We start from the raw sequence: 13,119 nt of genomic DNA on the forward strand, positions 1-13,119 counted from the left end.
TTTGCAAGCTCTTGTCTGCTCACTCAGAGCAACTTGAGGTTTGGTAATGGTAATAGTAATGGACTTGCCCTTTCTAGTCCTCCAAGCACTCAAAGCACTTTTACACCACATGCCACTTTCATACACTGATGGGTGAGGCTACCAAACTAGGTGCCACCTGCTCACCGAAACATTCACACACTCATAATTCGGTGTTCAGTATCTTGACCAAGGATAGTTACGATGCAAACTGGAGGAGTCAGGGATTGAAACTCTTATCTTCAGGTAAATGCATGACCTGTTCTACCTCCTGAGCAACCAATCCGGTCCCCCTAACAGCTTGTCAAACATTAATGCTTGGTCAGTGGCCCTCAGTGTCAAACACTGACACACAAGTTCGTTTTAAAGAGACTTTATGTATTTAATAAGTAGAAATTGTACATTTCCTGTGAAAAGAGAAGTTTGTTTTGAAAAGACACAATGCAGCTAACAAGCGTAAATTGACACACCTTCCCTGAGCATCAAAAACTGATGCTGGATAGTCACCAAGAGTCTCGTGGTTTGACGTGTAGAGCCACTGACCATGTATCAGTATTTGACGAGTTGGCCAGAATTCTGAGAATTAACTCACATAAACTATTTATTTTAGATTGATTTTGATATTGTTCCTCTACTGCCAATATTATCATATAATATAATATCATAACAAAAACAGGCAAATTGATGAAAAATTGATGAGGGAAGGAAGTGAGAGAGATGAAAGCACTGAAATGAGAGCGAGTGTACAGAAAGTAAGAAGAACGATGCCACAATGTTTAAAAAAAAGAGTAACTCTTTCTAACACCTGCGCGATGTTAATGAACAGCGACAGTGCATAAGTGAAAAGAGGACAGCGCTGTTCCCTGCACATGTAGGGGACATCTGTCTTCGATTATGTAAGCAACTAGCACTGTTTCACAGTCTGCAGGGGAGCATTACACACAGAGGTAAAATATAGAAGCCTGCCTCTGTATGATACGTTATTGGAAGCTGATTGGTGCTAAATCGGTTATCTAAGACATATTCTGAGAGCTTACAAATAATAATATTCACTGCTGTCATTATGAATCTATAACTGTATACTTAAATTAGAGGTGAAGTAAATTATAAGACACAAGATGTTCATTTCAAAGCCTCCAACAAGCCTAGAACTTTTATGAGATTTAATATATTGTTAATATATTTAGTTCAGTGGCACACCATACTGTATATGGTATATCCTGTTATCTTGGGAACTATGGTCACAGTTTGGGGTCGATTTATCTGAGAATACTGTCATCTGCTTTCTTATATAATGATTGTGATGTAATGTCGTAGTTGCTGAGAGCTTATTAAAGATAAATTGACCTAAATGATAACCTCTTCATTTATGCTCTGTGATTGGTTGTCTTTAATAAATGTGAAAATGTTTCATCATATTCGCCATGGTTACCATTATTGTCAATAGGCAGAATGACCAGTTATGTAATGTGACATAACTCAATTAAATACTACAGCATGCTGAATGACAATGACACAGGTAGAGACAATCAGTGAGGTGCAGTGTATTTATTGGATTTTTATTCCATGGAATATAAAAAGTCTCTATATACATAGTTAAAAAATACATTGACAAAACATGACAAAGGAGACAATTACTCACACAAAGAAGTCATTTTTTTTAATTCAAGCTGTGAGGTGCTTAGTTCTGTTCCCCTGTTCAGAGTTGGTATGAAGAATTCATAAAGCAGTCTGTCTCTGTTATCTGTTATCTGTAAAGAGGTCTGTAGCTCATCAGGAAAGACTGTAACCTGGAGGTCTTATTTGCACAGAGGTCCTGAGAGCTCAACACACTGCAAATGACTTAGAAACACACAAATAAGCACAACACAAGCAAATGAAATATCATCTATGCAAATATGACAACTGAGTATAGAGTATAGTATTAGTAGTGACAACTCCAGGGAGCACTAAAATGGCAAGGACATTTGTTGTTGCTTATGTGGCTTATGAAGTTATTGAAATCAGCAGTATGTCATTGGGGACATACAGTATGATTGAGATATAACAATTAGCAAAAGGCTAAGGCCAGGTCAACTTAAAATATCCGCAATAATATATTAGTCATGCCATCACAATGTTCAAATAAGCCAGAAAAAACTTTGGTCATATTCTATCACCAATTGTGGATAGCCGACTTCAAAAAATTTATTATCCAAAAACAACAACAACAAGTGCTGCTTGTCCCAGCCTTGTGCATCACATTTTAGAGTCCCCTGGAAACAGTGTCTGCATTGTTGTGAGATTCTTTGCAGCACTTTTTATTAATGCTGTGCATGTGTCCTCAAATTGATGTTTGTGTGAGTTGTCAAGTCAGTGAAGATGCTTCTTAATTTGCTTTTGTTGTGTCTATTTACATGTGCTTTCTTAATTTGAAGTGTGTTGAGCTCTCAGGGCCACTGTAGATCTGTAGAGGTAGAACTGATGGCACAGCAGTTTCAACAGTGAGTAGGGAAATAAATATTATTTCAGTATAATTATCAGAGGGCCTATTCTTGATCCTTGTCGGAAACAACTACCGGGGGACTTGCTTTGAAACCATCTACAACATCAGTCTGAACTGATAAATCAGTTGTTACCAGTATCATTGAGAATAATGGAAAGCAGCTTATTTTAACGGAATATTATCATCAACAGGATCAAAAAGCCTTGATCAGATTCTTAAACAGTGCAGCACAATGATGCAGTGTGTTGGCTTATGCTTTGTTATTCACAGAATAAAAAATTCATGCAGTTGAAAGAACTTCACACGACACTTTGTGGAACTTCCTTTGGCCTGAAGAGCAGCGGGCACCAGAAATGTGCCTGCAAAGACAAAACAAATTAGCCTTGTGGATAAAGCTACCTGCAGATTGTGAGATTTTTGCAATCATAAAAGTTCAGCGCAAGCTACACTGTGTCGTAACAAGCATGGCTATGACATCGAGTTTGATGTATGCAGACTGTACAATGACATCAGCTACTGAATTGTAGGCTAAGACCTACATCCATTGATGTCAAGACGCATAAACAAATCGCTGTTGGCGTATGTCATCCATCTACACCGCTGTCGCATTAAGAGTGAAATGTAAACATACAAATAAAGCACTTGCTAAAAAAGTCTGAAGATGAGGAGAATGTGGATGCAGTCATGACACGGGAAAAGAGGCCAGCCTTGCATGCCAACTTTGCAACGAGAGCTAGAGGTAAGTATTTCATAACATCTACCAGCATTTAGCAGTGTCGTGCTGATCAGTGCATCATTTCATGCTGCATTTCTATTGGTTGGTCAGTAGATGTAGGCCATAACAGCAGTCTCACAATGAGATCCCAAATTTCTGACACTGTCAGAATTTTATCCCAGGCGGTCTTGAATAGCAAGACGGCCATCCTTGAACCTCTTTCACTGTGCAGCATAGTGCCACGTTTCTTTCACAATGGTTATCTTAAGTCTGAGACAGCCCAAAATTGTACAGTGTATACCACTGTACAGTGTAAACATAGAGTTTTACCAATTTAACAAGTGATACACAGCGATTCATACCTTAGAACAGAGTGATGTGAGGCACTTGTTGTTTTCCTCCTTCCTCCATTTCAATCTCTTCTTCAGGATCTTGGTGTGGAGGTATTGCACTCTCTCCTCTGCGGCGGTGGAGAAGAATTGCTCGCAGACCATCAGCCTGAGCTGGGCCACTTTGGCGGCCATCAGAGACATAACGAGCAGGGCGAGCAGGATGGCAGCCAAAGGGACTACAGAGTCATAGAGCAGCAGTTTGGGTTTAGGAAGACACTGCTTCTCAAACAGGGTCACAGAGTAGGAGAAGTCTTTTTGATGGTTTTCCTCAGCAAATGGTATACCTATCAAAGTTGCAATCCCCTGAGAAGACACAAGCATGAATATTCAGTTGCGGCCAAATACTATAAAAGTAGAAACATATCAGTAGGTCACAAGCATACTTACTTTGATACTCATTAGCAGCGGGACATGGAAAGGTTCCAGCTCCGATAGTTTCGTTGTTACAATATCGACGAAGCAGTACAATAAGGCATCCAAGGTTATAAATATGACCCAAGCTACAAAATGGGACACAACCGGGACACCAAATTTCAGCATAGCTCTCCCCTCTTTGGAAGTGGGGCGGGTGGAGGGGACAACGGTGTACATCTTCTCTTCCTTTGGTGTGAGGGGGAGGACATGGGGCTTCCCTTCCTCCTTCTGCTTCTCATCAAAACGAACAAACCTGCTGCTGACGAACCTGTTTTGGTATTTCATGTCATTGCAGTATTTTTTTATGTGCAGTGCTATAAACATCATGAGCACCAGGAAGCTGATGGCAGGAAACATCTTATCGGTCACAGAGGAGACTGTATTCATAACGGACTGCACATACTTCACGGTGTTGTTCAGCGTCTGCTCTGCTTCAGCGAGTTTCCCCCTCAATTTTTCAGATTCCAGTCTCGGTGACACCTTCAGTTTGGAGTCGAGGTTCACCACCCCAAAGTCTGTAACCCCCTTGAGAATGTTTCCCAGCCACTTTAACATATTGACATAGTTACTGAATGGAGCGATGATGGCTGCTTTCTTGGCCTTCAGGTTGCAGATCATACTCCTGACCAGGCCTGTGAGGTTCTCCAAGGTGTTGCGGATATTTCTGAGAACCACTAAACTTGTCCCAGCAGTCAGGAGCAAGTTGCGACTCTTCTTCATGAAAATAGAGATCACAAATAGAGTCCCAAAGCACCTTACTCTCTTTGATAGGAAGAGAGCAACTGTTAGTAGTGTCCCAAAGCACCCGGCGATCCCTCCAGCCACTGCTAGCTCATAGTTGAGGGTGAAGAGGAGGTACAGGAGAAGCAGGGAGCTGAGCAGGAGGCTGGAGAAGCTACAGGTGATGAGGAAGATGAGAGTTCTTGGGAAGTCATCCCTTTGACCAGTTATGAAAACATCCACAGCCAGATAACTGATATCCTCGAGGCTCTTTTTTAACGCAATCCACGCAATTAGCATCCTGGAAGTGGAAGGTGAAAAAAGTACAAATCTCTTGTGTAGATCTGGACATCTGTTCTCATGCAAGTAGTTGACAGTCTGCTTAAATACAGCTGAAACAGGAACTCTTCTGTGGCCTCAAACCTCAGTCATTTGTCATTTCTCAGTCATCCCTATTTTTTAACCAAAAGCAGAAGCAAACCGAGAGCCCAAACGAGGCTGAATTTTGACAGTGTGTGAGACTTGAGGATTTCAAGGCTGTAAACCAGTATTTATGAATAAATTAGGATTACCTGCTGTATACACCTTAATTCATTCAGTAAACCTGATAAAAGCTCTAAAATACTTTGGCAGTAGAGATACCTCTTCTTTACAGCAATAAGGAAACATAAGAGTTTGGATTTCTAATGTTATGTAATATTGTCATCTAAATAAGTTTTTGGATTGTTCTTTAAAAATCAAAGTTACATTTATGAAACGAGAGCTGCTTTCAAAGAATTGAGATTTTCAACAGGGAAAATAATAACTTCATATTGTTAACAGGGTTTTGAGGTCAGCTGCTTCATACCGAAAAGGTTCTTATGAAAAAGTGTTTGTGATCTTTGAAAACACATAATTTGTTGCTTTATAATTTTACTCAACACAGCACCAATTAGGAATTACCTCACCTATGTGACAAACAATGAGAATTCCTTGATAGCCATGCCAGCTGCATAGCTCTGAGGATGAAGGTTCAAATGATCTGAATCCATCACCAATGCTCCTCTATGGTAGTGAGCTGTGGCATCCTCTCTCCTACCAGAATTGGGCCCAATTGGACAAACAGCCAGTAAAGATTCTGAAATTAGAGTCATGACAAAGTATCTTGCAGGTACACTGAAAAATCATGAACTCGTAGGCCAATTCCCCTTATACATCAATATTCAGAAAAAAGCAACCAAATATTGGCTTCATCTAAAAAACAGTGAACCCCACTCCTATCACCACAATGCCCTTTCTTTCTGACTCTGTTCTGCTCCAGGACCAGTCTGAGAACAAACCAATCAGAGTCAACAAAATTATAACACACCAGAAACAAAACAGACTAAAACACAAAGCAAAATGCAATGTTATCTGGCCCTAAACAGACAGAATACTATGGTAGATTACCTGACCACATTAACTGACATTAAACACAGAACCACCCTGACAAAGCGCAGGCTCAGTGAGCATGAGCTGGCCATCGACACAGACCAATACAAACAACCATGGTTCCCTAAAGAGGAGCGCTTCTGCCAGCAGTACAAGCAAGACAAAACTGTGACAGAGCTGCACTTCCTACAGAATGTTCAAAACTCCTGCCAGTCCAAACAAAATATTTCCCCAAATTCAAATACAAACATCCTAATTTTGACCACATCATCCACATAAGCATATTACCAGTCCTGCTGGGCGAACACATAGAGAGCTGCAGACTGGCTGCAGAATATGTCTTCACCTGTCACAGTCTGAGAAACAGTGAGTGACTGAATGACACACACACACACACACACACACACACACACACACAGAGAGAGAGAGTTTACTATTACCATTGCCAGTATTATTACTATTACTATTTAATTGTTTGCATTCTCATCATTCTTATTGTTTTGTTTTTTTATTTTTTATTTTTACTGACGTCCTGAAGCTCAGTCTGCATTATATACTGTTGTTAATATAGTTGCTGTGCTTGCTTTGTACTGTTCCCTGTTAAAAACAACTGCTAAAATGCCAATACTGTTTCACTGTGTTCATGCCAATAAAGCCTCTTTAAATTTTAATTTAATAATTGTCAGTTTGTGTTTGGTTCAAAGTGACAATCCCATCACCTTTGGCTGGTCCTTGTGTAGCGCTGTTATCATGTTAACACACTCAACTATTGGAAATTGTGAATAATTTAGGCTACTTGCTGAGCAGGAGCACGGTAGCATTGCCGTGTTAGCATGCTAGTGTTAGCGTTTAGCTCAAAGCACCACTGACTAAAGACTCCTAGTCTTGTTATATTAACCATATTTATCATACAGAAACGTTTGAAAGGTAATTCAAAAGACAATTTAACAAATTAAACATGTCACAAAACTAGTGAATCCTGCAAATTTGGCTGGCTAACAGACAAAGTTTACTAGCTAACTAACTTAGCTACAGTACACGTCTGTACGTTTGAAGCTAAACCACAGCTCAGCTAGTCTGTCTTGTGACTCAACTCGTGTTTCAAACAGGAGAGCTATGCTTAATTACATTGTGATACTTGTTAAGTTACCTCTTGCCCTTTTCACAATAAAGTGTAAAACCTGTTACAGAATGATTGTCTTACCTGACTGCGTCCATTTCATTAATGGTTAAGTTTAAAAAAAAAAAACCTTCCTGATAAATGGCTCTCTGAAACACTCACACCTGCGCTTCGTTTATAAAGATGACTGTATCACAGTTTGAATACGCTACATGGTCGTTTGTATGTCTAAGAACATGACCCATGACCTCAGGTCATGGTTGAATTGAGTCCTGTAATGCAGCTTAATCGGATTGCATTATGGGAATTGTAGTATCCAGGGTTTTGGAGCTTAAGCTGAAGACAAGTTTAAGAGACTTTTGTGTTTTATTCTACAACATAAAATACATCGGTTATTTCTACACTGGTGAATTTTAAAACTTCTATATGTTTTTTAAAAAAAGACAGTTGCTAACAAGGGGCTAAATGAGATGGTGTAGTTCATTTGTAAGCAAACTCCAGTGTTTACTTTGAACAAATGCATTTACATTTTAAAAAATCATAAAAGTGGTGTTAACTTGTGATGATGGTCTTGCTGATCAACGTGTGTCAGTATCATGAATTTTACAGAGTTTATATTCTGTGATGACCTAAAATCCAGTTGAAAAATCCTGTAGGCTATTTGATAAGGGAACCAGGGCGATGCTAACTTTTGTGTTCAATTTATCACTGGAGCACTCTGTTGGCTAATGCGGGCATGGCAATGGGAGAGGCCTCATAAAAAGGTACATAACTTCCAGCAGGCTAACAAGCTCACTGTAGCACCCTTTTAAGAATACATAGCCTACTACCTCTGCAGTTATTGTAAAAAGCATGTTGTTGTGGATGTATGTGTTAATCTTATCACCCAACACTTGGCATCAGTGTAATATCAATTTTTTATTTTTAATTTGAAAAATAACTTACATAAATCTCTGTACTCAACCATACTTAACCAAGACATAGCCTTGGCATTAACACATTGCACCAAAAAGAGAAAATTAAAAGGCATTCAAAAGGATAAATAACATATGTCTTTGTCATCATGTGAGGCATTTTTCCTGTTCCAAAAGAGTCTATCAATCTATTCATGGTAGCTTGTTTATTCAAATTCTGACATCTAAAGGTATGTACAATGAAAATTAAAATGAAAATATATACTGTAGCTTGTTACAGCGACAAGGTTTTCTTGGACATTAAAACGCATTATCATCATATGGAAAAGGAATAATGCCTCAGTTCAATTTCATTCAGACATACTGCAACTATAAGATTTATATACTTCCCAGACATGAGAAGTATTTATAATTACTAAAAATAGAAAATAAAAAATAAACTGGTCTTGGCTTTTAAATAAAACTAACAAAAATATAGTAAATTAATTTCATTTTCATTAAAACAAGAAAAAAACATTTTCTGTGGCAATATCCCTTGTTATTTGAACTTGTGATTAGCTCATCTTCACATACAGTGCCTGTAAAATTAACCCAAGCAACACACATCTTTTGCATGTTTGCTGCCTCTTGATTAGGTATAGACCTCTTGCTGTACCAATACAGATTATTTTTGCATGTTCGTCAACAATACTGAAATAAAATACACTTGCAATCACAACTGTTTCGTCAACCTCCATTAAATATAAAATATTTTCCTTGTCACTTTTTTTCTCAAAAACCTGAAAGAAAATATGACCTTGGGGGTGGAATGTTTTTGTTAAAACTTCAATAATTGGCCGCAGAAGACCAAGAACTAATTTGCTGTAGAGTTCAATTTAAGGTGAGGGAGAAAAGTAATGAAGTTGACATGCACTGTACAAGAAACTGCAAAAATTCCAAATATCATCTTTATCAAAACATGCTGAGTTACTGTAAGGTGTGCCCAAGCCATGTTGCAGAAAATCCTTTTCAACATGCTTGTTAAACAAATCAAATCCAAAATAAAATACATACTGAAACAATACAGAACTGTAAAAGAACCAACAGTCCTAAAATCTGGACAATATCAGGGGACTGAACAATGGTAGCAATGAATAGTACAATGAGAAGTACCCTGGGACAAGGAAGAAAAAGAGAAACATGTACAATTTGCACATAATTTTTATCTTTATAAGGCATGAGCCTTTTACAATGAAATAGATCATTTACATTTATTTTCATTTTCACTTTTTGTCACATAAACATTTTCTGTTAAATAGCTCCAAAAGTTTCCTTTAAGTTTCCCTTATCTGCATGTCTGCAAAACACAGACTCATGAATGGTCTAAAGAATGATAAACAATGTTTTTTTTTTTAATCACGATGTTGCATTCACTCCCCTTGAAAACCATGCACTAGTGAAATTTATCTTTAAAAATAATATAAATTGTTGAAAATGGCTGATCTGTTTTATTTATTTTTTTCTTCATCTTTTTTGCAAGTTGCAGCCTCAAGAAAATAATTTTCTTTTTTTCTTTTAATTCAGCTAAATTTGTGTCCATGCAAATGAACTAAAAAGGAAAAAAAATATTTTTTTTCTCATTTAATTTTCATACAATATATCAACAGAGAAAGAATGATGGTAGATTGTACATCTTTTTCATGGGGTTTGGATCGTTACTGTTTACTCTGGAGTGTTGATGGTAGCCACTTCAATATTTCCTCTGATTAACTTTAAGTCTTCCTGGTGATTTACCAGCACGTTTTGATTCAGTACATAAACCTAGAGTATGCGGGATATTTCTTTTGGGGTTTGGGGGAGTGTGGATACAAGCTGGGACACACCTCACCCAAAGCGATGGTCTCCAAAACTCCATCTACACAGCTAGGTCTGTTGGCGTGGCGTGACCAAGCATCTGGTTAGAAACACTGTCACCCCCTCAGATAAAAGTACACTGACATAAAAAGAAAAAAAAAAACAAAAAACAAATAAACAAAAAAAAGTAAGCAAAAACATTTATTTTTCATTCGAAAAGGGCTCCTGTAGAACTCGTTTAGCGGTTCCCAGTACTGACCCCCATGGCTTCGAATTGGATGAAAACCTGGAACTGACGGATTCCTCGTGCTAAGGAGTTCATTCCAGCTTCCTCCAAACAACAACAACAACACCCGGCAATCCCGGCCGCCAGGTGCTTGCAACACGCTTCACCACGTGCACAATGTGTGCGACGTTTTTGCTCAAAACACAGGATCACGTTTTTGCACCCCTAGAAACAGGCTCAGAAGACACAACATCAAGCATGCAGTGTAACCGGGGGGCGTGACCTGTAATCGCAACACTGGCTGCTACAACAACGCTATCACTCCACACGCTGCTATGATCGAGAGAAACTGTCCAGTGAGGATTGGGAAGCTCTTCTTGTCAGTGGGGCCAGAGTAGGGTCCACCAGTGAGGAAGGAGGAAAGAGCTTAAACCAGCCAATCACCATGTTGGACAGGTCCAGCTCGTCTAACAGTATCTGAACTGCTCCCATGAATGATTTATGGTCCATACGTCCATAGTCGCCCCAAACGATGACCTGCAGAGAAGAACACAGGAAAAGAAATGAATCCAAGGGATGATGCAGGTTTACACTGCGAGAAATGAACATGTTTTAGTCAGACTGATTTAGAGTGTCCACTTTGAGACCTTTCTTACCTGTAAAACCTTCCCTCCTGGACTCTCCTCAAACGGCAGTTGCTGCTGGTAAAGAGGATCCAAGGTTTTTCTTGCTACTTTTGTTTTCTTTTTGGCTATGCAGACTCCGTTTTCCAAAAGGTAGACCTTTACATATGGTGCTGAGAGCAGAGGAGAGCCAAGAAAATGTTACACTGTGCACTAATGCCTATACTTTTCCACACAGCCCTGAACAAACTTCCTTTTTCATCCTTTCACTCATTATATATCAGTGTTTACCCTGAATTATGAGATAAGTGTGGAATTGCCTGTGATGAGGACAGTGTGAGAGCTTAAATTACCTGGCAGTGCCTTGGAACCTGGTTTTCCCACAAGGCCGCGGGCTCTAATGACCTCCACCTCCAGTGCCCCTTTCTTCTCCACCATACCGATCTGGATGTCGCCTAAATGATAAAAAATAACAGATAGACAACTTTCAGCACACTAGTGCTTTGTCAGTAAATAAGGTATAAGTAAACAAATGTTGTTAAAACAAATCTGTTTTACATTATATATGGACTGAAATCATGAATCACTTTCAAGATTGTTAACTTTGCTTAATTTACATTTTGTGTAAGTGCAAAAAGTGAATCCAAGGATGACCGTGCTACCATGTAAACCATGTTTCCATCAAACACTTTGGGTATAGTACCTTTAGATTAAAACCTGTATGCAACCTGCACTTAGATCTGTTATCTTAGTCGGTGCTCTTAATGAAAGCAGGGTTGTACTCGGATGATAAAATCTGCATCACTGCTTCCTCTTAACTGTGGATGCAGATGGACATCTACATCTCATCCATGAAACAATGACATTTTCAGAACACTGACATTTTCAGAACAAAATAGGCTGTAGTATTTACGGTCTCAGTTGCAGTTGATGGGATATTTAAAAAAAAGTGAGTTTATACTTTGAGTTCTTGTTGAAGAGTGACCTCTCTCTTGACCTTTGTGGGTCTTTCTCAGAGGGGTGATGGAAAGAACACGATGTAATGGAGCGGTTCTATTGGTACCATCCAACACTTTGACAATGGAAATGCAAACATAATTGTTCTAATGTTTAACAAACTGAACTGGAGTGCTTGGTGGAAAGGAGGCTTTAATGTACTGATTGACAGGATTCTTGTTCTCACCCATAGGTGGAGTAGCCAACGTCTGCCGTCCAACCAGCTGGGCGGGGCCGAGACCATCCAGGAAGTCACTGAACTGAGCATCTGAGGAGAGCCTCACACCAGGGAAGATGAGACTGAAACAGAGAAAGGCACACCGGTTACCATGGAGATGAAAGGTCCAGTTTTGGTCATATATGACAAAGCTGTAGTTAAGAAAACGGCTGTAGTCTCTTAAATGTCATGGAGATTATGCAGAGTGAAGACGTGAGTGATCAAATCAATTGTTCGCTGTGTGAGTACCAACTGCTGCTACTAAAATATGTACGCAGTAGCTTTTTGACTGTCCTCAGAATATGAGTCTCCTTACTTTCCCTCGGAGCTGTAGCTGTTCATGCTGCCATCTGTGGACTCCCGGCTGGCCTGCCGAGTCATCCTGCTCCTCATCTCCACCGCCAGGCCTGTCTCTGTACTCCTCTGGATCGTGCTGCGTAACTTCTTACCTCCCGCTTCTGCGCGCAGAATGACACACGCAAAGAAAGAGAGAGGGAGGGAGAGAAAGAGTGATAGAGGCCGTCAATCCATGACTTTGGTTCATTTTGCGAGTCATACGGCGAGTTTCACTCACATGAAATATCACTGACATTCCTGTGCTTTCATCTGAGAAATCATTCGAGAGGGAAAACAAAGACTACTCTGCGAATGGAAATCAATCTCTAATGCGTGACGTGAGTATAGTTTTTCTGGGAAAGATCATGGCAATTTCACAGTGGCAATCAAACAAGGGCACTCATTCAACGAGCTCCACAGAATTACGGCTCTTTGAGTGTCTGTTGAACAGAGCAACGTGTGCAGCACTCCTCTGCGCTGTGCTACTGACAGCCTACGGCGGTCTTGTGGGAGCCGTAGTGAGTCCGTGCTCCACCCATAAACATCCAGCGTCTGGCCTCCATCCTAACTGATTCAAGAAGACAGCTGACTCCAACCATTAGCCCTGCTGCTGCTCATCTCCACCCAACCTCCCTGACTGCGTGTGGGGCCACGTGGCTGCAACCTTGGAAGTCGCACACATACTGTACCTACACATTAG

At 39.8% G+C, this 13,119-nt stretch overlaps 2 protein-coding genes across 43 annotated transcripts in view; both read right to left on the bottom strand.

Annotated features, from left to right (window-relative positions):
• Positions 1-1,563: 1,563 nt before the first annotated feature.
• Positions 1,564-7,505, bottom strand: dcstamp (dendrocyte expressed seven transmembrane protein). The gene is made up of 4 exons (XM_042490781.2): positions 7,359-7,505; positions 3,998-5,045; positions 3,581-3,913; positions 1,564-2,862 (listed from the first exon to the last, which is right to left on the bottom strand). Exons 1-4 carry the CDS (start codon positions 7,370-7,372, stop codon positions 2,803-2,805), a joined length of 1,455 nt encoding a protein of 484 aa, XP_042346715.2. The 5' UTR covers positions 7,373-7,505; the 3' UTR covers positions 1,564-2,802.
• Positions 7,506-8,172: 667 nt separating this feature from the next.
• Positions 8,173-13,119, bottom strand: part of rims2a (regulating synaptic membrane exocytosis 2a) — a 162,285-nt gene continuing 157,338 nt past the window's right edge. For all 42 annotated transcript variants that reach the window (XM_088083908.1, XM_088083909.1, XM_088083912.1 and 39 more), the window contains 5 exons: positions 12,400-12,541; positions 12,054-12,166; positions 11,224-11,325; positions 10,904-11,043; positions 8,173-10,784 (listed from right to left, as the gene is read on the bottom strand). In XM_088083908.1, the coding sequence (XP_087940034.1) occupies positions 10,581-10,784; positions 10,904-11,043; positions 11,224-11,325; positions 12,054-12,166; positions 12,400-12,541 (701 nt within the window). In that variant the 3' untranslated portion in view covers positions 8,173-10,580. The remainder of the gene's footprint in view (positions 10,785-10,903; positions 11,044-11,223; positions 11,326-12,053; positions 12,167-12,399; positions 12,542-13,119) is intronic.

Source organism: Plectropomus leopardus, chromosome 11 (assembly GCF_026936395.1).
Source record: "Plectropomus leopardus strain MGB_pleo_1.0 chromosome 11, ASM2693639v1, whole genome shotgun sequence".
Lineage (NCBI taxonomy): Eukaryota > Metazoa > Chordata > Actinopteri > Perciformes > Serranidae > Plectropomus > Plectropomus leopardus.